At 49.3% G+C, this 25,183-nt stretch overlaps 1 protein-coding gene across 1 annotated transcript in view; it reads left to right on the top strand.

Annotated features, from left to right (window-relative positions):
• The window catches only part of LOC144176720 (cytochrome P450 3A5-like), a 109,255-nt gene that overhangs the window by 58,806 nt on the left and 25,266 nt on the right, over positions 1 to 25,183 (top strand). Inside the window, exons 2-3 of the mRNA XM_077705226.1 lie at positions 1,059 to 1,274; positions 9,464 to 9,653. Of these exons, the coding sequence (XP_077561352.1) occupies positions 1,101 to 1,274; positions 9,464 to 9,653 (364 nt within the window). The 5' untranslated portion in view covers positions 1,059 to 1,100. The remainder of the gene's footprint in view (positions 1 to 1,058; positions 1,275 to 9,463; positions 9,654 to 25,183) is intronic.

Raw genomic sequence — 25,183 nt, 5'->3', positions numbered from 1 at the left:
TGGCGCCAGGAGGTTGGTATCTGTACCTGCGGGATCGCGTCGAGGACCGCCCACCCTATGTTGAGGAGTATTTTCGTCCATCTTTAGTTCGGCTGAGTCTGGCATTTTGACTTGATAGATGACCTTCGATCAATTCTTCTGCGGTGTTGTGTATGCCCATCCTGAGCAGCTTGTCTGTGGACGCGCTCATGGGTAGTCCTATGGCATGCTTGACTGACTTCCGTATGAGTATATTGAGGAGATTTATGTCGCTTTTGTTTAGTAAGAGGTACGGCGTGATGTAGGTTATCCTTGAAATGACGAATGCCTCGACCAAACGCAGGGTATCCGCCTCTTTTATTCCTCTCTTCCTTGTTGACACCTTCCTAATCATGTGCATTATTTGATCGGTAGTTTGCTTCAGTTTTTTTAGGGAGATGTCACTCTTGGTGTCTGCTTGTAGGTGAACTCCTAGGATTTTAATGCTGGGACTAGGAATTATCGCATGTCCCTCTAGTTGGACTTGGATGTCTTCCTTGATGTTCTTCTTGGCTTTCGGGCGGACAACAAGGAGCTCGGACTTTTGGGGCGCACACTGGAGGCCACAGGCCTTGGCATATTGATTTATGACGTCCGTTGCCCTCTGGAGTGTGTCCTGAATATCGCCGAGGCACCCGGTTCCCGTCCAGACGGTGATATCGTCAGCATAGAGAGCATGCCCAAGGTTATCTATGGCGTCGAGTCTTCTGGGGAGGTCAAGCAAGGCAACATTAAATAACAACGGTGACAGCACAGATCCCTGGGGCGTGCCTCTAGCTCCTAGCTTTATCGGGTCGGATGTGGCATCTCCTATCCTGAGTGCGGCAGTGCGGTCCGAGAGGAAGTTGCGGATGTACTCATACGTCCGCGTTCCGCAGTCCGTAGCATTGAGGTTCCTCAATATACTTGCGTGAGTCACGTTGTCAAACGCGCCCTTGAGATCGAGGGCCAGGATGGCCCGGGGGGAGTGGCGCGTAGCTTGCTTGAGTACCTCCTCCTTGAGTTGAAGGAAAGAAATTGTTTGCGCTTTCTGCGCGCAGGTTGAGCAAGCTCGCTACGGGAGCAGCTGACCGGGCACCAGGATGACGGGAGGCTCAGCGGTGCTCCTGACCCTGACTTTCCTCTTGGTGGCATTTGCGGCGTGGGCCGTAAGGAGGCGCCACAAGCAAGGCCTCCTCAAGAGATACGGGTTTCCTGGACCTAAGCCAAACCTCTTTTTTGGTAACTGGCTGGAACTGAAGAAGGATCGTATCAAGGTGTGTGATAAAAACGAGTGCTTCATTGCAAAAAAAATCGTAATGGTTTTGTACATTTCGCAGCTAGTTGTACCAAGAGGGTATTGTTTCTGTGGAATATTGAGAATGTGTTTGTACGATAAATAGTTTAGGTATAGCATCTTGATTTTTGCGACAGCATCGCAGGGAGGCGTGCCGATTGCCAGCCCGGTGGCATCCTGCACCGGCATACCCTGGCGTCGGTATAGTAGCTATCGTGGGAGGCGTTACGTCTGCAGCAGTAGCATTTTGTGCGCCTGTGGCGCAAGCACTTAATTTTCATCCCGAGGTCAAGAGAAGTGTATCTTGAGATGCCAGTTGTGGTATTGATTCGGCTATGGCTACATACATAGTTTGCCATAGCGTAATGTATTCTTTCGTTGCAAAATATTTGCTGCTGACCAAATCCTTGTTGCAGCGAAGGCTAACTGGCAGAAGCACTTTTGCCTTCTGCGCGTAATTGGGTGCGTAAAATGCGTATGGGAAAATCAGTGCTCAAGTTATGGAAGCAGAAGCTGGGAAAGGTAGCCTACTTAATTTCGGCAGCTAGAACTGACCTCTTCTAATCTATACGCTACTTTAATCTATGAGCGAAACGAACAACCACTGATCGCTCAGTGGAAATCTTCACCGGGCGAATTATACACCGGCCCAATTTTCCAACAACAGCGAATTAAAGTACAAATGACTGCTAGTAAAAAGCAACAGCCCGCTAGCCTCAGCTATTCCATGATGTGGTGTTCTAACGTTTTATCTGCAATTCAGCTTTGACATGAAAGATAGGCACGTTGTATTTACTGCACAGTATAGACCTATTTATATAGGGATGGCTGAGCTTGAAGTTCTGTCCTGTTATGTCCACCTCGTTTTCAAAGAATAGGCTGTGCCATGTCATGCAGGAGCCGCAGGACGGCGCACTAATTGAAAGGTGATGCGGCGCACAATGAGCTGATTTTTGAGCTTTTGGCGCCACTCTAGATGGGAAAAGGGCTTAATCCTCATTGCGCCAGCACTCCAGTTTGTTATTTCGGAAAAACTTTGGCCTCGCCCCCGTAATTGTAAACAGTTTATTATCTGCGTCAACTGCCTTTGGGCATGATTGGGTTCTTGAGGCAATTTTTTCCACTCCACGACTATATGTTCTGTTATCTTGTATTTAACTACAGTGGAACCCCGCTAATACGTCCCCGGGACTTACGACGACCCGCTTCTTATGACGGATCACCGGAGTCCTGGCAAACTCCCCATAGAAACAATGCATTAAAAACCCCGATGATATGACGCTCGGGTGCACGCAGTCCGCTTCATACGACGCACCCTGGCGAGGTTAAACCGGCCCTTTTTCCATAATTTAAACCGCTTCGCCGCCTCGTCCGGACCTTCTTTATTCTTAACCCCCGTCTGACGCTGCTTGATGTGCAAAGGTCCGCACGCGGGTCAGAGCACTTAACAGACGCAAGCTAGCAGGCAGGCACATACTCGTGACCGGGAGTGAACCCGTGACTCCCCACGCGGCAGCAGTACGCCAAAGCGCTAACCGCCAGGAGTCGAAGTTCAGGTGGCAGGTGCACCTTGAATTTGAAGCTCCCGTTGAACCGACGACGAATGCAAAAACACATACGACGCAACCCCACGGCGATGACCGAACAGCCGCATGCCCCTCCGCACCACCCGCCCACCCGGGTCGATCCAGGTTTTGTTCCTTTCATGAGGCTCTTTCTCCCTATATCGCTGCTCTCTGCTTATGAGTGTTTTTCAAAGCCACGTTCTCACTCCAGTCTTTGCTAGAGTGCCTCACCCGCCGCGGTGGCTCAGCGGCTAAGGCGTTGCGCTGCTGAGCACGAGGTCGCGGGTTCGATTACCGGCCCGTGGCGGCAGCTTTTCTTATGAAGGCGAAAAGTGAAAACGCCCGTGTGTTCGTGATTTCGGCGCACGATAAAGATCCCCAGGTGGTCAAAATTAATCCGGAGCCCTCCACTACGGCGCGCCTCATCGCCTGCGTTGCGTCGGCGCGTTAAACCCTACAATCAATCAATCAATCAATCTAGAGTGCCTCAATTCACGCGCGTCCGCCGCAACGGTGGAGCAAAATACAGGAGGCGATGAATGGAGACACTTACCCGTTGGCATTGCCATTTTGGGTCTCTCGCTGCCGCTGCACCAAGTCACTGTAGCAAGACCGCGCTATAATTTTCGCCGCAACACGGTTTACTTGTGAAGGCTGAATGATCTATTTCGCGTTTCTGGGTCTTGTGGGAAACGAAAACAGCTAATGTTGAGCATATGACCCAATAGTGGCGGCAGGGGATCGTTCAAAGTGTGTCTCCACCACGTACGGCAATGCCGTTTTTTGTTCACCTCCGCCTTGTACTATCGTTCGTTTCGCTTGTCCTTGGTAGTTTCATATTGTACTTTTCCCCTCTCAATTCGCTCGACCACGTCGGGCTTATATCGCGTAGCGCGCGGCACTTGGCTTTGGGGCTAGCTGGACGCCATAAAGGGGAGGGGGGCACAACATAGGCGTTGCATTTTTTAACTTGGGATTTCAGCTAAAAGTTCGCAAATCACATGAGAACGCGCTAAATATGGTAGTTTAAATAAGTTCTTAGCCCACCTGTCGCGTGAGACCGTCTACTGGGCCGGAATTTACCCGCACCCCGGTCGTATGACACCTCGGTCATACGACGCTTTCTTGCGATCCCTTGAAAGTCCTATTATCGGGGTTCCACTGTACAAGATGCGCTCTCAGATTACGCAACAGAGTTTCGTGTTCTCTTGTATTGGCGTCAGCCTTCATAAGCGTATACGGTCACGTGAAGGCAGATTCGTGCGGGGGGCTAAGCAGCGGAGCTGACTATATATACCTTTTTTGTTGGTTCTTGTGCAAGGTGAAGCCTGAAAAATCTGCTATTTTTGCTAAAAGCAGGTGCCATTCACAGCATATCCGATTTTCTCTTCTGTTTTCCAGTATCGTCACTCACAGTTCGTGCAGCACGCAGTACAGCACAGCACAGCACTGTGCGTGCCGCACAGTGTGCAGCACGCAGCGGCACACAGCTAAAATACATTAGTCACACATCGCTAGCAACGCTTAGGCATCTACGTCTTGCCCAGGGAAGTGGCACGCAATATCTGTGCGCACGGAGCAAGAAACAACGATACATTCCTGTTCCGCGTATGCACCTGCAAGCTGTTTACGGTATTTGCTAAAAAAATAGATTACTGGTGCTTTTCCCAACTGAGCCAGCATTACAAACAAACAAGAAGGCGCTAAAACGCGGTAAAGGGAAGAGGCTAGCTCAAAAAATGTAAACGCCTTTAAAGTACCAAACCCTGTTCTTTATTAGTCTACGACTGACCGTAGGTTAGCGGTCGTATGTTAGGAATTACATTGAAAACTCAACAAATAGAAGTAGAAACAAAGAAACCGAAAACAACTTTAGAGCCATTCGCAGAATCTCATTTTTTTATTTAATTCGGGTCATCTTCTCGAGCCGGGAAGACTAGCCGTATAAAAAACCCCAGAGTTTCAACGACCAGAATCCTTCTTGGGCTACCTAAACAGGAAGATTTTGACTGCCTATCTGTCTGTCTGGGATTAAATTAAAAATGGTGTGAAAAGCATCGACAACAGTGCCTTTCAGGCGCTATTAGCAAAGCACCTGAGGACGATTGCTGACATCCTCTCATCGCCTTACGGTCAAGCTACGATGAATACGGCGAGCAAATGGAATATTTAGGCACTCATCTATCCGGAACGAGCCTTTGTTGAGCTCGGCACATTTGACACACCCACACACGCATACAGGCATATACCGCTAACCGGCGACATCAACCTCGCTTAAATTAAACCCGTTTGGGACTTATCTCTGCACAAAAAAAGCGTATTAGTAGAAGTGGAGTGACTGAGTAAAGCAGATATAATGATGCGAGGCATGTGAGGTTTTTTGTCAGCCACTGAGCGCATTGATATGCCCGTCTCGCGGCTTGCGAGAGTAGCGTCAGAGACAGAACGACGATTCTTGCGGTTTAGTTCTTTTGGTCGTTATTGTGGTCGGTCGACACGCCTTGGTTTCATTGTGAACACACCTCCTGGCACTCCAGATCTCTTTTGAAGCGAAATTTTATTTGTCTAGGTGAAGGCAGTCCAGCGGGCGCTAAAAGCCCTTCCATGGCAACCCAGGCGAGAAGCAAAAACGCCCGTGTGCACTAGATTTCGGCGCACGTTAAAGATCCCCAGGAGGTCAAAATTAATCTAGAGCCCTCCAATACAGCGCGCCTCATCGCCTGCGTTGCGTCGGCGCGCTTTAAATACTACAATCAACCAGTCAATCAAATTAATTCCTTGGCAACGCCATAAGAATGCGTAAAAAAATCACGTTGGATAAGAGTTAGAAATAAGGGGATATGTGTAGTTGGGTTTATCTCGCTCACAGCGGAGCGGGCGTGCAGCGAGCTGCTGTGTGCAGCACAGGTGAAGCGATTTCTAACGGCGAGCAAGGACGATCGGTGGATCCTGTGGAGAAGCCTCAACGTTGCAGTGGCGAACACCGGCCGCACGTCACTTCGAAACGGGAAGGCCACGCGTGACACGAACTTCCGAGCAGCAAGCAGCTTCGCAGAGGCGATGGCGCGAGCGGGAACGGGTGCGTAAGAAAATTCCAAAAACGTGCAACGCATGATGAAAAAACTAATGAACCAATTAAGGGGTAACACGCTGGTAAGCAGCGGCCACACGTGACAGCTTCGCTGGGTATTCATCTGTGCGCAGTCCGGGACGCATTTCTTTCTTCTTCTTTTGCAAGGCTTGTGTAAGGTTTGTGTCATCCCAATTGACCCCCGTGCAGCTACGCCGAAGGAGACGCGTCGAGCTTAGCAACATTTGCGATATCGCGTCCAGAGCTGGTGTCTGCAAAACGCGTCCACGAAAGCCTTGTGCGGAGACCTCTCCTGCCGGAACTGACGGCTAAGCAATTAGGCCGGGACGGGAATCAAACCCAGGTATGCCCAGTTACTCGCCCTCTATTTTAAGCCGACTTTTTTTCGCAGCAGAGTTGCTTTGTTTACAAATGATACACAGATGTGTCAACTAGCTGCATCAATTTGAGTCGGCGCAGATACGCGAGTTGAAAGTCCGTAAACACGTAAGTTCTAGCAGGAAAAGATAAACCGAATCGGGGATAAGAATAAGAGCCGCAGAGCCGTCAAGCAGTGTGTTAGGAAAAGGTGGTGAATATACAGGGTGTCCCCGCTATCATGCACCAAGATTTTAAAAAAGAGTAAAGGCGTAACTCGAAATAAAGCAGGTGCATATTGTTTGCATTACTGTGAAGAAGCGGACAGTATTTTTTCGTTAATGAGACTTAATTAACTAATCATAATTAATTATCTAACTCGAGAAATACTGTCCTAATCACTAAAGTGTCAATGAGGCACTTGTAGGTAACCACGAGGGGCATATAACTGCGGCATTTTCGGCGTTGAACTAATTGCGTACACATTTATTCTGACTGATAAAGGAAACCCGCGAAATATGAGAAATACCACGTGACGGTGCCTCCGCGCGCACCGTAAAGCAACGCCCTCAAACAGGCTGCCTCTGAGTTAGCCAGAATGAAATAGACAAAAGAAAGAAAGAAGAAATCGTGACCGAGTTTGTTCCTTATCTGCACACGCGTCCCGCGAATCTTACTGCTGCTGCTCCTGCCATACATGCTATTACCAAGGTGATGCGCTGTCTCTCCGGGCGGGTAACACGCGAAGCAGTTGCTTTCAATCAGCTTTGTTTGGGGACGCTGCTTTACAATGCGCGCGTAAGCGTCGTCACGTGGTATTTTTCATATTTCGCGGGCTTCTTTTATCAGTCAGAATAAATGAGTACGCAATTAGTTCAACGCTGAAAATGCCGCACTTAGATGCCCCTCGTGGTTACCTACAAGTGCCTCATTGACACTTTAGTGATTGCAACAGTATTTCTCGAGTTATATAATTAATTACAATTAATTAATTAAGTCTCATTAACGAAGAAATTGCTCTCCGCTTCTTCACAGTACTGCAAACATTATGCACTAGGTTTTCTTCGAGTTACGCAATTTCTCTTTTTTTAAATCTTGGTGCATGATAGCTGGGACACCCTGTATAATTTACGGATTCTTTCAAGGGCTCTGGAAAAGAGCAAATGGATGGAGAGGAAGGCTCTGAAGGAAGTTCATTGCTTGGTAGAAATGAACAATGAGTGCTTACCCGTTTTAAGCACTCAAATGAAATCCCATCTCCTGTGGCGTTTGTTTCAACTCCATCAGCGCTCCCAAGCTTTCTCCAGCGTGTCACGCTGCTCAGCCTCTACCAGGACCGCCAAGGGCAGTCACTGCCCACCCGCCTTTTGCGCAAAATGCCTTTGAGCGGGAATGGGGAATTCATCACCGACAACCACATTAATTCTCGCCCTCCATAGCCACTGGAGACGAATGACAAGGACGCAGTCACGGAGGAGTGGGTGCTCCGAAGCCGTATTCAAGAACTTTTGGTTCATCCAAGTGAGCTGCCAGCGTGTTCCAAACAACAATTGCGCCTCATTACAGAGAAAACCCACCGTATTTCACTGATAGGACTCGGCGCGCAGTGCCTTGGTTCTTGTTGAACCATTTGTGCTACAGAACAGTGCTTAATGTTTTTCTATCACACCTTAAACTGCGGGTCGTTGCGAATCTTTTTGGAAGCAAGCAGAAGCTCCTGAAAACAATCTTTGATATTTCGCGAATGCTACACTGAAGGCCACCGGCTGCTTTTAATACTCAGCCGTACAGTTCCCGCCAATAAAACGTAAGCGTCGGTTATAAGCGATTTTGTTCGCTGCGTCGATACATAAGCATAGATTTCGACCTGAACACGTAGTACAAGGATAATATAAAATGCCACGCGCTGTCCCCCACTATTGGTCGTTCAATGAAGCAATTAAGTTTGCATGGTTTTGTCACGCAGTCCTTGTACCAATCCGATAACCGGGGAATGCATTGTTGATAGGAAGGAACAGGAGGACAGGCATGTCGGTTCCATCTTAAGACATTCGGTACCGCTTACTGGTGCAGTAAATCTGCCCGCGTAGCATCAGAAGGTGGGTTCACAGGTTGCAGCTCTTCTGCTGTTATACTGCAATGTAAGAGGTGAAGCTTTCTTTCCCGACATTAGTGCCTGTTCATAAATCAAAATTCAATACTCGCAATAATAAAGAGGAAAAGCACATCAACTAAAATGCAAGATTCTAATTAACGAGTCGTTGACGATAATCAGTTTAGCTTCCTGCCAGGTTTACGCCGGCGTTGCTTTAGTGAACTTCATGACTCGGTCACGGTGAACGCGTGGAGTATGGCTAAACCTTGAACATGCATTGGTGTTTCAATACCTTATTGGTGGGTGAAAACATTTATTTTCGGAGAAGAGGCTTCCCGTCATGACTTTCTGGCATTCATGGCTGCCAATTACAATGTACAAAAAGTTGTGGCGCGCCTTTTCTTAACGCTTCTTCAGAAGCAGGCTATTGTCCACTCCATCTTACATGTTGTCCCGCATCGACCATCTGCATAAATTTCACGTCCCATCATGTCGTACCAACCTGTACCAGGATTCCTTTGCCCCAGCACTTGCGCAAGTTGGAATCGGCATCCTCGGTCCGTAGCTGAAATTGCTTTTCGTTCAGCCATAACCAACCTGTTTTCGCAACAAGCTGTAATTGTAATCTTTATTGTTGTTGTATGGTTGCTGTTGTCTGCATTATTGTGTTGTAACGCCCTCGGACCCTGAGGACAACACAAACAAACAAACAAACAATAAATAAATAAATAAATAAATAAATAAATAAATAAATAAATAAATAAATAAATAAATAAATAAATAAATAAATAAATAAATAAATAAATAAATAAATAAATAAATAAATAAATAAATAAATAAATAAATAAATAAATAAATAAATAAATAAATAAATCGACTACTCGGGCCCGCTGCGCTCACGAAATGGGTTTAGGAACTAGAAAACAACATCACCATGTTGATTTGCGCAATGATTGCGATTAAATGCCCGGAGCGGTGACAGCTCACGCTTAATCTAGTTTACATATGCACTGACACATGAAACTTCTGGCGCTTAATCGCTTTCTGTTTTCCTTTCACAGGTCATGGAGGAGTGGGCCCAGAGGTACGGTAGGGTGTACGGCTACTACGAAGGTGAAGTTCCCAAAGTGGTCATCGGCGACATGGACGTCATCAAGGAGTGCTTCATCAAGCAATCGCATGCCTTCATTGATCGCCCGCCTTTGGTCATCAGCGTTGAACCGATGGAGAGCTGCCTTATTGGACTGAAAGGCAAGATTTGGCACTGCAGTAAACTCGTTCAAAAGAATTTTTGGCTGCTCTACAGCGCAAAACCTAAAATGTACCCTTACAGAAAACTTCGAAGCTCGTTCTCGTTTATTGGACTACATCTGGCACGGGAGCACGGCGTAGGCGATTGTCTGGGTGTGCTTTATTTGCGTTTCGGGAGGCGGTTCTGTTGTTTAGCTCATATTTTCCTCCAGTAGCGTGGTCAGTTGATTTCAGTATCCTTTAAGGTGGCCAGCTTGGGGTTTTGAAACTTATTCCCCTGGTAGCATAGCATGACTGGCTTGATGCCTCTAATGTCTGACAAGAAAGCCAAGCATAACATGCATTGCTCTTTTGGAGGTAAATTTTACACCATCTCTAACGAAATTGTTTCTCTGCACTGCCCAATTTACCCAGCAGCGAAGGAGGGTTTGAATTTTTTATGTTTCTGCGTATTTTATCTGGGAATTATTTACTTTTAAGTTAGGTGGATATGAATTCCGTAAACTGACTTCATTTCGGCAGCAACGTGGACTTGGCTACAGCGGCGGTACTACCACTGCGTGACTGTATTTGACTACATAACTGCTTGTTATTCACGACTCCATTAATGGGCGTGGAGGGGTTGGAAGCAGCCAAGACTAACCTGTAAATACTGTTTGGTGCGGACGTGCACACGCTTCACACAGTGCTGTCACCGCAAAAAGTTGTCCGTTCAGGAGCGCAAGGCGACCAGAGGCTAGGGAATCGCATATATTTCAAAATTTTTAAATCCGTTCATCATTTTACGTAATAGTACGTTTGGCAGTTAAAAGTAAAACATTCATGGCCAAGATAAAATCCGAGAAAAGTGTGAACCAGATGAAACTTTTCTTGAAAATTTTTGGAACTATTAAAGTTTAAATTTAAGCTTCCAAAGAGTCCAAATAACAAGGGATATTATATATGAGCTGAACTGATCCGTCAAGGTTGAAGTTTGTACACAAATCATCCACATCATGATTGAAACAGAGTTGGCGAACATGCACGCTTTCACACCAGAAACATTGATCCGTGTTCACATAAAAAGAATTCTAGCACCGTTTACTCCATCAAGCTTTAACCAGTGGGTGCGTTCGAGAATACAACATAAAGGGGGCGTCCAAGATTGCAGTTATTTACCCTTAACGTGTAATGTAACAACGACAGTAGCAGAAATCGTAACATTATGGATGAGTTTCTAGGTGCTTTTATTCACCTTGAAGCGTAAAAAAAACTCTCTAAGCACCCCTTGCAATTACCTCTGGAACTTAAGTATCTAGCCACTGTCGAATGATGTAAGGGCATGAGAAAGGCAGCGTTGTCAAAACAAAAAAGAACGACATTTTTACTTTTTCATTCTGCAATTTTGCCCCAGGGCATCAAAGGAATGGAAATATACATGCTCAAGTTTACGTGCATTCATAAAGGTCGAGAAACTGAATAGGGGAAAAAAAGGTGATGCAATGTAGGCGATTTCATGCAACACAGAATACTCTACAAGCCAGTCTCAGCAAGATAGTTCAACAGCTGCTTGTAGAGATGACCATGCGTCCACCGCTGAACATCAGGAGGACGGCCTGGGCGATGTCCTGTGGCTACCATGCGCCGGGTTCGAGCTGGTCGGAGTCTTGCCCAGGAGGTGGTCCAGTGTCGCTTCCGCAGCGGGAGCATGGCAGTAGGAGAAGGCTGAATAAGTCACTGCCGGTCTAGAAGTCCGTGCTGCACGATCAGCAGGCGTAAGTGCAACGCCCAGGCGAATTCTCCGGAGCGTGACCTCCTCACGGCTGGTTAAGCCGCCAGGAATGTCAGTCCCACGCGGAGGGAGAAAGGCACGCGTCGAGCGCCGAAGAGACTCTTTTTTTAATAAGAGTGTCCTGCCATGACAGCTGCAGAAGCGGGAGCGGGTACATTGTGCGCGGAGGATGAGCAGCTAAGTCGACGTCAACGTGCTACGGCGGGTCCAGAGGATGCGAACAGGTCATGGGAAATGATTTCCGTTTCCGATGCACCTCGCATGTAAGGCCGAGTGCACGCCGTATCTGTTGAGTAGCCCGGGTGTACGTCGTGTACTATATGGTCAGGCGAGGTGGTGGTGCTGCACAGAGGCGAGGGCCTAGAACACAGAACCCATCACGCATGGTTACGAGCTCAGCTAACATCGATGGAAGTGGCCCTTCCGTAACATAGGCGCATGTCTTGTTTGTGTGCGGTATAGCAGGGCAAACTAGGCTCTTGTGGATGATGCCATTGTAAACCCCTGCATCCACATGAGCATGATGGCCATCTGGTGTATAGATAGAGAGGGGTGGGTTGGTCTGCTGCGCTGGGCGAATACTTTTTATACGCCCGACAAGATGGTTGTCGGTGGCCAGTGGACGGTGCCGTGGTGGCTCGGTTGGACGTGGTATGAGAGGAAATGAGTCGTTATAGTAGTGCGCTAGTGCTGCAGCGGCAGGAATGAAATTCATTTTTAGACGAAGAACGGATCGGGGATTGTGTACAATTTCGTCCATTGTGTTAAGTTGTGCCTCGACTTGAAGGGTGGGAATACAGGTCATGCGAGAAAGGCCGGTGATCGCTCGCATGGCTTCCGTGTTCGCAGTTTCCAAACTGTACCATTCGCGTAATGTACAGTGCTGGAACTGGGCTTGGTACACGATGCGAGGATGAAAGATGTTCCGGCCGGACTAGTACACGCAGGACTCGAGAGCAAGCACCGCCTGACTGCTGGCAGATTCCGTGGACCGAGTGTAGCATGCTGGCAGCCTTTTGTCAAGTGTAAACGAACCGATGAAGCTGCCGAACCTGCTGCGCTTATCTCCAACCCCATACACACATATGAGCAGCAGCATCCAGGGTTTCGCCATTAAAAGACCGTACAGAAGATGTGACTATGAGGTGGTTACACAACGAACTGCACCGGAAACAAGCAGGTGTGAAGGTTGCCTTGCACATTATTTCTCAGTGGTGTTCAATTCTTGGAGTCTGTACCCTACAAAGACTATACTTACATGTCAAATGCCAATCGTGTAGGCAAACGCCGGTTGTCGCAGACACTAATATGCCTGTCTTTTAATGGCGGACCCCTGGAGACGCTGCTCATATGCGTCCTCCACTAAAATGACTTCCGAGCGTGATAGTGTTACACGGACGAGCGGCTAAACAACTCGGCTGCCGTTGCCCTCGTATGGCCCAGGGGAATGAGAAAGGCAAGCCGCGGAGCTTGGGACACTGTCGCACTGAGTTTGTATCTGAGCCAATCTCTGAGCATGCACAGTGGCCCCATTGTGTGCGTCACGGCGTGCTCACGCAGCCGCTCCATAGTAACCACGCCGACTCTGTATTGGCCACAGCACACTTCGCAAGTTCTGGGATGCAGCGAGTGCCAGCAACAAGCGCGCGTAGTAGACAGACGAAACCCATCCATCCACCCCTAGCCGTTCAGAAGTATCATGGGGCACGAAAGCCTTAACACATATGATCAAGCCCTCACACTGCCAATCCAGTCAGTGAACCCAAAGCCAGCCCCGTTCCCTCCTCCACCCTCTTAGCAACTTCCCTGTCAGCCATCAGCCGCACAAAAGAGGCCTACACTTAGATCAATGCCCATGCGCTGAATTATGGGTTTAAATGCCATGCCACCTCGTTTTGATGGACAGGGGCGCAACACCCCCCCTTCTCCGCCCCCCCAACCAACTAAAAAGCCGTAATTTTTAAAGCAAATATTTACTAATCTTGTCCAGTTGTTTCGCCGTTGCAGAGGATTTGACCCTCATTTGACCACAGCTGTGCCGCACGTGACTCGCGGGGCCGACGTCTGGCGTCAGCTGAGTTCGCTAGCCGCCCGGCGCTGCTGCCAGCTCAGGCTTGGTGCATGCGCTCTCCGCAGCTGCTCGGCCGCCTAGTCTCATGATTCGCCGCGTGCACACTTGGGCCATGGATGAGAGCAGTGCCGGGCTGGCTTCTCTTCTCCGAGCATTACGCGGGAGCTGGAGGCTTTGTGCCGTCGGCGGAAAGCGGCGTCTCACCTCCCCTGGGATATCGCCGGGCAAGCTGCTTCACTGGAGGAATGCCAAGCGCGCGAGGCTAACGTCGGAGACTGAGAAAGAGAAAACGCCGGAAGATGCACGAAGCGGGACCCCAACCGTGTATAAAGGCAGGCTTTGGACGTATAGTAGAATAATTACAACTAAATCAAATGTTGCACAAGTGAAACCAAGACTTAACCAGGCTAAGCCAAGCTTTCGCTTTGCATATCCAGGGTTAGCTGAGCTAATCCACGGCAATTTTTTGAAGAAGGTTACACATGAACATTCTCTAATTCTGTCCTATTAAAATAATGTAAGTGACATACCATTAATAGCAGTTTTATCTCGAAGTCTTCAAGGCGAGTCCTCTCTCTCCTGCCATTTATCTCACCATCATACGTGCTGTTCCACTTCTTTATACACTCTTTCTCCATCTAAAATTTCCTCCCTCCCACTACTACCCGACCTCACCACCCCTTCCCACCTTTCTTTTTCCGTTCCCCAATTCCTTCAGCTACGCTTTTCTCCCTCCTGTTTTCTCCATCCTCTTATGCCATGTCTCTCTACACCACTCTCCCTTCTCTCTACGCCACTCTGACTAAACTTCTCTTGCCTTGCTTCCACTCTCTGTCTGCTTTGTCTCTTCCCCTTCCTCAAATTTTCCTTTTCCAGCCGCACTCTATCCCTCCGCTTCCCCATCCCCGTCTAACTCGTATCCTCCTCATCTGACCTTCTACACTATTCTTTCGTTCCTCTCTCCATCATCTTCCGTCTCTATTACCCTCACTTCATCTACCCCACTTCACTCCTTCTCTTGTTCTACTACACTGTTTTAGTCTCACCAAGGACTTCTCCATCAATTTTGAGCGGGTCAGAAACCCACTAGAGAAAATCCTAAGCTATACAACTCCAAGCTTATTGAAGTGGCAGACATGCATACCGACAGACGGACAATGGACGGACGGACCGACGGACGGACGGTTCGTTTATGCGCCCGAGGAGAGACGATCGTCTTTTAAGTGGCCATGCACACAAAACACAGGTTTAGTTCAGTCGAAAGATTGCCTCGTTAGAATCATACTGACAGCCCTTTTAATGTAAACTTCGCTCAAATAAGCTATATAATTAGGAAAAAAGGGAGTGGCCATGCAACCCACTACCTCATTTCCCGCCACAGAAGCAATCATGTCATATGCCCATATGTGCGATTCGCTGAGGCCCGCAAAAGCAAACGCAAGTTAGGTAGGGCTTATAAGCTTGCAGAACCAGCTATGTGCGCCCAAATGTAAAGCATATTCATTTTTAGCGGTAATAATAGTAGGGTAAAGAATGGAATTTACGAAAGTACACGTAAACATAGATGTACCAGTGCTGTTGGTACTGCGGGCACTATGCTACAGCAGTGTGGCGCTTTGTGGTTGTCTCGCAGGACGCTGGCCGATTGGCGTAAGCGACATTCTACTAAGTCACCCTGTTTGTCGAGCATCCCCATGCTTCATGAAACGATTACTACATACCGTAACAAAAACAAGCCAGGTGCAAATACTGTCAGCAACAAAGCAAAGGCGGACGCGGTCCTGCGCAGTATGGTGGCGCCGTCTGGGAGGACTCACGGTAAACAAGGCGCTCCGCAGTACGCTGCACACTAAACAGCGCACTAACGTTCGTTTGAAGATCCGTCCATGTGACGTCATGGCAGACTTCACAAAACACGCGATTTGGCGGGAGAATCAAAATTTCGACTGAAATGGATTAATTTCTCGTGAATAAAGCATAGTTTGCTGCCGGAGAACCGCTGGGGGCACTATAAAACACCAAATCGTTCGAATAAAACAAACTTGTATTTTGTCTGAATGGCTCCTTTAAATTTTGACTTAAAATTCACGTAGCGGAGTAGTATAAATCCAGTCCTGGAACGGCCGCGCTAAACATAACGCATTCAGACATGACGAGAGAAATTATTCCCATCCGCAGGTAAGCTGTTCAAGCAACGTGATGTCGGAAATGCATCAAGTCGGGAATTGTAAACGACGTTTCATTCATGCTCCACCCCAATTTTCTTGGAAATGATATCAAAGAGCACTGGGATTTGTGCAGTACCGGCCCATCACGATACTACTATCCATGCAGTAGAATGGTTTCATATGAAGAGTAAATCCGAGATGCGTCATGGCGGATGCAATTTACGTGATTTCGCCAACATATGCCTCACATCCCTTCAGCATACCTAGGCAAGATTGATTGATTGATTGATTGATTGATTGATTGATTGATTGATTAATTGATTGATTGATTGATTCGTTGATTGATTGATTGATTGATTGATTGATTGATTGATTGATTGATTGATTGATTGATTGATTGATTGATTGATTGATTGATTGATTTATTGATTGATTGATTGATTGATTGATTGATTGATTGATTTAAAAAGAATTCACAGCATATCCACGGCGTGAATGATGATGAGTGGGCGAAGCTCCTGAGGGGAAATCATCGGTAAAACCGTGACTCTTCAGTGAAAGTTCGCCCACTACATCTGTGTCCTAACGTAACGTCTAGAAAGTCTCGCTTAAACCGCGCGTCGGCACCTTGGGGCTGAGCTCGCCTGGTGCGTTTTGCAGACGCCTCACGAGCTCTCACTGCATCGGGGTCTGCCTGCCGATACGCGCGCTTTCTCGCCGCTTCCCGTTCTCTGACGTTTTGGAGATCCTCTTCGCGCCGCAGCCGTGCCGCTTCGCGTACGGCAGGGTCCTCGCGCCGTTGCCGTGACGCTTGGGCCTCTCGTTCTCGAACGCTGGGATCTTGGCGGCGTCGTCGCGCAGCCAGACGACACGCTTCGGCCTCCCGCTCTCGTACGGCAGGATCTTGGCGGCGGCGTCGCGCAGCTTCACGGAGCGCTTCTGCCTCGCGGGCTCGCACATCTGCAGCCTTATCCATCGGGAGACTCCGAGCACGCGCCAACAGCGAACGGATTTTATTACAACGCTCCCCGCCATCTAGTAAACAATCCAAGAACTAAACTAGAGGTAGTCACGCCATCTAGTAAACAATCCAAGCGCATCTTTTCATCATATACAAGTACCGCCATCAAGTGAACAATCCAAGAACTAAACTAGAGGTAGCCACGCCATCTAGTAAACAAACCAAGAACTAAACTAGAGGTGGCTACATACATACGTCGAGGATGGACAGACCCACACCCTAAGGAGCTTCGCCCCTAAAAATAACTTGCCATTCTAGTTATACAAAAGTGCATGCCCAGCGAAGCTTTTTAGGATACGCCATGAGACGACAACAAAATTATGCGCAAGTGTCCAGACATTTTATCTCGTGAGCGTTGAAGAAAGTCATCCTTACGAAAGACGTATTCATACACGCACGCATTTTTATTTTGACTATACTGATATCGAAAATGATGCCTATTAATGCACCAATATACTCCAAATACCTATCCAAGTGATAATCCGTATGAGGTTGAGGGAAAAAATCGTTTGAAAGGCGTGCGACTTAGGCGGCGACCGCCTTCTAACAGCTCACACACCTACACGCTTGTTATCTAAGGCCGCGCGCTTGCTCGCCTGATCAGGCGCATTCTACGACGCGAGCGGCAATGCGTGTACTTTTGTTGGCTCTCGCTCTCAATTTACAGGGGACGGTTTCCGCCGCTACGCTCTTGGCGATATGCGTTTGCTTTGGCAATAAGCTTGATAATTTAAAGCGAAGCTTTAAACGGGTAGGCGACAGAAAAATGCGCTGGTACCATGTGCGCAGGAAACAACCTCACGCGCATGCGCGAAAAAACCAGTTCGGGGGGAGCTAGGAGCAAAGGGAGAGAGGTTGGCTGGGTTTATAGATGACGTAGCTACACGCTCGCATCTACCGACACGGATAGGTTGGAACGGCGCATCGGAGGGAGCGAAAAAGTGTTACTCTCGCCGGAGGGCGTGCACTCAGAGACTTGCTGTGGGAAGCACAGCTCAAGCGACAACGGCGGGCAGAGACGGCGGCGGTGCTGGCGTAGCAGCGCCAGCGTGGCAATGTCAAGCACCGGCCGCCCGATACTTGGAAATGGGTAGGCCACACGACATACGTAAAACACCGGCTGTACGTCATAGCTTCACTGTTTAACCATATATACAGAGTGCATAGGTCATTTTCTAACGCTGGCTTTCACACCTTACAGTTTCCCGCGCTGCGCGATCACCGTAAAATTCTGGATTCGAGCCATAGAAGCTTCTCTTAAAAATATAGATAGAGGTGGGTGGCTTTCTCAGTCCAGAAAGCGGCGACTGAGCGCGACTTTCTGGGCGCAAACGATGAGGCTCCTGGCTGTTCCGACTGGTTTTGGCTTGTCTTGGCGCACAGGGCCATTCAGGAAAAAAATGTAAGCCGTTCCACTCAATTTGAAAGCTGTCAGAAATACAGAGCAGTGATTGGCTGTAATAGGCTTTGGCAGCATTACCCGCTCACTGATACCACCCCTCCCGTTTTTCGCATCCCTGCCTCACTCCTGTCTTGGTGAGTGGAACAGAGGTCTGTCCAACCCAATTCAATTTTCCCACCTTCATAGTGCTCGCATGCCCACAGCCTGGAACTTCGTAGTAATAGCCGAAAAATGTATGCGAATTTGTTCACACGTTTAGGAAAAGCGTTTTGAGTGAACTTGCCCTGTGCAGCTTAACAGAAGGTGAAGTTACAAAGCGCGCAACGGTATGAAAGTAGGCAAGGCACCGGATGATGGAGTGTATATAACCACAAATCTAGTGCATCGTTGTGAGCTCATTGATGCTGAAAAGCTCTCAGAATAATTCCCACGACCTCTAAGTCCTTACAACGTGCCCGGGCATGAGGAAACGAGAAAATAATTCTGCTATTCAAAACGGCGGTATCAAGGAGCTCCAAAATAATATTCGCACTACTTTACGTTCGCATGTGCATAAGCTACTCACTAACGTAACACAAAATGGCCCCACTGATAGCCCCGGCATTTAAAAGCCAGGAGGGCAAGCCACACTTAGGAGGGTCTCCTCACCAGTGAATCATATTTATGCGCTCGACCAGGTAACCACAAAAATCTGCAAAATACAACGTATCTCTCTATTGGAACTGTATGCGGCAATTTCTGCATTCTCTGTAAATGGCCTTTGTAGATTCCAAAAGGAATTTGACTCAGTAGCTACCACCCCTCTACATCCCGAAGTACAAGAGCCATACATAGCACTATTTGAAGGCATTTTCAATGATGCGCCACTAGGATACTTCTTCAAAATTGTTTCGTATCCAAAAATCTTTCAAACAAGGTTATACAGTCTTTCCTGAGATTTTCGCAGAATGTCTTCAGTGAGTTTTAAGAAACATCACTTAAAAAAGCAGGCTTACGAAGAAATGGAGCATACTTGAGTCACTCAAGATTCGCAGATGACATCGTCCCTTTGAACCCGTCCGAGCTCGGTCTGCAGAAAATGCATAATGAGTGCTACTGAAAAGCGTGTCTGCGGGAATAAAATTTTACACACAGAAATCAATAATAGCGTAAATATATGCATGCAACAAAATACACCTTCACGATGTGCACCAAATATGCATGGTTAACTGAGTGAATATAAGTATATTGGACAAAGTACAGTGCTGACCCAAAGCATGAGAAGAACTCAAGGGTATAATGTTTATGAGTTGGGCTGCATTCTGAAACCATTCATAAAACATGAGCAGTAATCGGCCCCTCCCGTTGAAACGACTATAGAAGCATATCCGCCCGTGTGCTCGAGATTTCGGGCTAGTTAAAAATCCCCAGGTGGTCAAAATTAATCCTGAGCCCTCCACTACGGCACGCCCCATCGCCTGTGTAGCGTCGGTACGTTAAAGTTCGCAATCAATCAATCGTCGAAAAGGCTGGTATACAACCAGTGTGTACTTCCGGTGATTACATATACGGGTCAAAATGTTGGGGTCTAACCAGGTACCTTCAAATAAACTTAGGCCGGGCTAACCAGCCGTAGAAAGCATGACACTACGGATAGCCTGCGAAGACTGCATTATGTATTAGTCAATAAGTTTGGGTCGTAGTCACTTTAGCTGAAATTAAACGTGAGAAAAAGAGGCGGGAAGGTCTGCTAGGCGAACGTCCGATAATCGGTGGTCGATCCTTTTGACGGAGAGAAGACAGCGTCGACATCACGGGGAGACCAAAGACCCGAAGGAGGGACGGAGCACGGAAATTTGGGGGCATATAATGGAGTCGGAAGGCCTGTGACACAGGGGTCGGAAATCTCTAGGAAAGGCCTTCGTTCAGGAGTAGACGCGAACGGGCTGTCGACGCCTACGTCAGAGTGGACCCACCTTTCAACACAGCTTTTGAATTTCTCCATTACGTGTCTCTGCCTTACTGTATCTACCCCCATTTCTCTCCACTTCTCACCGCTCCTCTTTGCAATGCTTAACCGCTGCGAAACAAAGAATAAGTGCAACCATGTCTGTTTAAGTCCGCAAGGTAAAAACAATTGGAACCTGTTGGCAAAGTCACGTAATATACTAGCTATTAACGAAAAAGTCTGGCCAGGGTGCTAGAATACGCAGGATAGGCAGATTATGTGCAGCTCTCCTTATATTCATTAGCCAACTCAGCCAAACACGCAGAAGGTGCCCGCAGAGTTGCAATGTCATGTATAAAAAGTTTATACCTTACCCTATTTAGCGCATCACTTTAAATCGCTTGATTTGTCCTAGAAACCAAACTAGGCATTTCGTGGTTAATTTTTTTGCAGTAGACCTCTTTGGAGCCGTAGGCACGTCGGATGGACGCGAATGGCTTGGAACGGAAAGCGAAGGAAAGAAGGAAGAAAGGCTTTGTTGAATGCCTGCAACAGACACGGTGTGTACACTGCGCCAGGACGTAGCCACTCGTCGATCCCGACGTCGCCCCTACTCGCACCACCCCTTCGCTACTCGCTACGGGGTTGAACGCCGCTGCCCCGTCAGGCAGGGCGTCGCCCCGCAGCTTTCGCTCCGGTGCTGCTTTTCGAGGGCCGCCAGGACCTGCTGGACGGCTGATAGTTGGGTGCTCTTGTCACAACTGCGCACTGCTTCTCGGATCCACGGTGGTAGGTCTGTCCTGGTGGCCGCCTCATTAGGTCGCACTTCACAGTCCCACAGTAAGTGGGCGCTCGAGGCCCTAGCATTGTCACACAACGCGCACTTGTAGTCCTATCGAGTTCTGGCTGTGTGTTTCATGACGACCAGGCTCATCAGTGAATTCGTCTGCAGCTGTCTGAACGTGGACGCTTCCTCCCTGGTTAGCTCGGGGTGCGGCGGTGCCAGCGCCCTCTTGCTGTTGCTATAATATTTCGTGATACCCTAAAAGGTGATACCTGTCCTTCGTCTCGGTCCACCACTCTGCAAACGTTTCCACTGCTGCCGCGCGGCCAGCTACTAATCCTTGCGCGACTGCGTTCGCCGCCTCGTTGTGGTTGGTGGCGAGTTCCGATACCTCGTTCCCCTCGTGGGCGGGGAACCACTTGATTGTCACCTTGCGTCCATCGATGTTCACCCGCTCGAGCACCCGCACTGCTTCACAGCACAGCCAACCCTTGGCGAAATTGCGCACCGCACTCTTGGAGTCGCTAAGCACCGTCGTCGTCTCTCGGTCCGCGATGGCGAGGACGATGGCCAGCTCTTCCGTTCGCTTCGCGTCTCTCGTGACGATGCTCGCGGCGTTCACTGTGACTCCCGTCTTCCCGTCTATCACCACCGCCGCGAAGCACCAGCGGTCGCCGTACTCCGCGGCGTCGACGAATCTGGTGCGTTCAGAAGCTGTTCCAACACAGCCTTCACTCTGGCCAAAAGCGAGAATTTTACCTGCACACATGCCGCGGACCCTGCCGTGGTTTGGAGTTTCTCGCCATTTTAAAGCAAAGTTTTTTACCTCTACCCCCCAAGGGTTCTTTCGCGACCATAGGTGTCAACAGAAAACTCCCGCGAACAAATAAAAGAAGTTACTGGCACCGCCAGGAATCAAACCTGAAACGAATGGAGTAACGGAGCGAGAGCCCGCTGTCCCACCGATTGAACTACGAGCACACGCAGAGACGGGGACGACAGGCAGTGCACTCACCAAGCCCATCTGCGGGTTTACCCCCTGCGTGTTCGCTGAGTGCCATGTGATAGCATCACGCGACGTGCTGCGCCTCTGTGCACTCCGCCCATGACTTGTGTAGTGGCCGTGTGCGCGCCTTGCGCATGCGCTAGGAGTCACAAAAATTAATGGAAGCTCACACCAACGCATGGCATCTCACTTCTCCCCCGTCTCTGCCGCCGATCACGTACCATTCACGTGGCTACTAGGCACGCAGGACAACACCCCCCTCACCCTGAGCGGCCAGCTGCTGCTGTGGTGCCTGAGGGTCATATATCTGGGGCTCCTCATCGACTGCCGACTGGCCTAAATTCCAGCGGTGAGGGCACTCCAGCAGCGCATGGTGGGAGTCCAATGGGGCGTGCGGAGGCTGCTGGTACGAGGCCAGTGCTGCTCAGACTCTGTGGCCCTGCGAGAGTTTCATGGAATTGCGTCCTGGGCCGTCTTCTATGCACTGCCACTGGTACACATGCAGCCGCTGCGCTGGAATGAGATGGAGATGGACCAGCGCCGGGCCATACGCCTCTGTCTGGGGGTCCCGGGCACGCCCTCGGCTGCGGCTACCTACACAGAGGCCGGCACCTGGTTCATTCAGATACGGGCACTGCCGACGGGGCTGCACCACAACCACCGGCTCTATAGCGCACCGGATGAGGCAGCCCTTCTGTGGAGCTACCGCAGCCGCGTCTACTCGCAGATGGGCATCCTGGGGTACATCTACGACAGTCACATCTGGCTGCCTCAGCGTCCCCTCGAGGCACCGCCACCTGGCACCGGGCGAGCTCTTGGCATCAGCACCACGCTCCCGGTGATTCATTGCAAGCGGTAAACACCAACCTAGGCTATCCATCAGGAGGTTGCTGCCCTGCTGCGGGACGATATGGCTGGCATCCTGCAGCTCTGCACACAAGGCTCCGTGCAACCGTCCATGGGCAGAGCTGGAGCCGCCTGCACGGCCATGAAGCTTGGCACCAGTCGGGTGGGCTGCCTGCCCTTCCCCGCCTCCTCCACACATGCAGAGCTGGCCAGGCTGCACCTTGCTTCAGACCTGCTCCTGGATAAGGGAAAACAGATTCAGGGGGGCGTCATCCTCACCGACTGCCGGCCCGCTCTCTTGTGACTTCGAGCGGCAGACCAGCCATCGAGCTCCAGCGGCTACGTGGAGCGGTCGATGGCGGGGAAGCTTCACCTGGTGGAGTCCCGCTGCTGGGCCCTGCGGCTCCACTGCTTGGCTTCTCATGTCGGCATCAGCGGCAATAAGCTGGCTCGCGCCCTACCCAGAGGTGCTGCTCGCCAGGAGGGGGTCCCTGCCTCCCGTGACCTGAGGCCCTTCGATGCCGCACAACCCACACTGGCGCGGGAGGTACCGACGATGCACCCGGACCCCAGAGTCATCACCGGCCAAGCTCCACAGCATCAGCAGGGACGCCTGCTCCATCTCCTCCGCATGCGGCTCGAATGCTGCAATGTGGCAGCCCGCTTGCACCGACAAGGTCGCCGGTAGTCGCCCAAATGTGCTGACTGACGAGAGTCCGAGACCCTAGAGCACCTGCTATGCTTCTGCCGCCAGCACGATTCCCCGGAGCAGAGATTCAGGCCGCACTCCAGGGTCTCGGGCCGCACAGCCACACCCTGCTGAACCTGCTTTTCCCGACGGGCCCCACCTTCATCTGGCTGGAAGCCTTCCGACGTGTCCTGGCCTTCCTCGAGGAGACCGACCTCATCAAACGGCTGTAGCCAATGCCTGCCGGCCAGCCTTACACACTCCTTATCTCTTTATTTTTCTCGCTGTTCCTCTGGCCCCATTTGTTCTCACCTACACCCTTTCATTCCCTCTCCCCTTCCCCCGTACTGGGTTTTATGCTGGTGAACCCCGAAATTATTTCAAAACATCCCCAGCCCACTTCTTTTCCACTTTCGCTTTCAATAAATACTCACTCACTCACTCACTCACTCACTCACTCACTCACTCACTCACTCTCGTCGCCTTCGTCGGCGGCGGTAGAGACAGAAGTGAGATCGTCTGACACCGGGATTGAGTTTAATTTAATTTGATAAAAAAAGTTTCCTCTGATGTACTTCAACAATACAACTCGACCATACACCGTTCAGCCCACTTCTTTTCCACTTTCGCTTTCAATAAATACTCACTCACTCACTCACTCACTCACTCACTCACTCACTCACTCACTCACTCACTCACTCACTCACTCACTCACTCACTCACTCACTCACTCTCGTCGCCTTCGTCGGCGGCGGTAGAGACAGAAGTGAGATCGTCTGACACCGGGATTGAGTTTAATTTAATTTGATAAAAAAAGTTTCCTCTGATGTACTTCAACAATACAACTCGACCATACACCGTTCATGAATCATGCATTAATTCAACCTTACCAAGGAATATCTCTTTGAAGTAATAAAGGCTGTGGTTATGTGCATCTCACTTGTCTCTGGTCTCTCTTATTTGTAGAGCAACGTGAGTGAATTTAAGTGATGTCACATGGGTGATCGTTGTGGGTGTCGTTTACAGCTTTGCTTTCCCACAACATTCACAGAGTGGATTGGGGCGCATTTTTGCACATTTTTTACATTTAAAACCATTACCTAACCCAAAATGTACGGCTTGCTCTTTACTATTACGAAAAATACCATGTACAAATAGCAATGGTGCATCCATCACAACGATTTTAGAAAAGTTAGAGAGAACATCTTCATTGCGGTCTTCCGACATGCGACGTGATAGCGTTAATTCCTCGTGAAGGGAGCGTTTTGAAACGAGAATTTTGAAACGCCGAAACGAGGTCTTTGGTCATGGTGTCTGTTCTGAGTGTTGTCTTGCTTTCCTCTGTGATGTTCCAAGGTTCAACTGACTTGGACCATGACATTGTGTTGCGCACCGACTGCCGCCAATCCGGCCACCTTCCGGCCTAATAAGTAAAGCTTCGCCTCGGTCATTCCCGGAAACGGCCAGTTATGGGGACAAGGCTAAACGCCTTCGGACGGAGGAGTTTTCCTCGAGAGCGGCTACCGAAGCGGAACTGGCGTAAACAGAAAACCGCCGGGACGACTGTAGACCGGTACGCGCAAAAAAACACCAAAGAAGGGTTGGAAATAAACGCATTGGCTCAAATGCGTTACTGAAACACAAATACTAAATATTCAGCAACTTAAACTCTCACTTTTTAGGTTACGCTTCCGGGAAAGTATAGATTCATGCAATCGTCTGTGAGTTTATGTGCGCTCATTTGCGTTTGTAGTGTCTGTATAAGCTTTTGTGTCTTCGCTTCCTTTCACTTTCGCACCTCTCATGTTTATGTCGAGCAGCAAGCTAAGCTCGCTGCCAGGCTTAC

This window comes from Haemaphysalis longicornis, unplaced genomic scaffold (assembly GCF_048455015.1).
Source record: "Haemaphysalis longicornis isolate Haplotype H1 unplaced genomic scaffold, Haemaphysalis longicornis Haplotype H1 scaffold_1, whole genome shotgun sequence".
In the NCBI taxonomy this organism is placed as follows: Eukaryota; Metazoa; Arthropoda; class Arachnida; order Ixodida; family Ixodidae; genus Haemaphysalis; species Haemaphysalis longicornis.
This window is presented reverse-complemented; position numbering and strand designations above follow the sequence as displayed.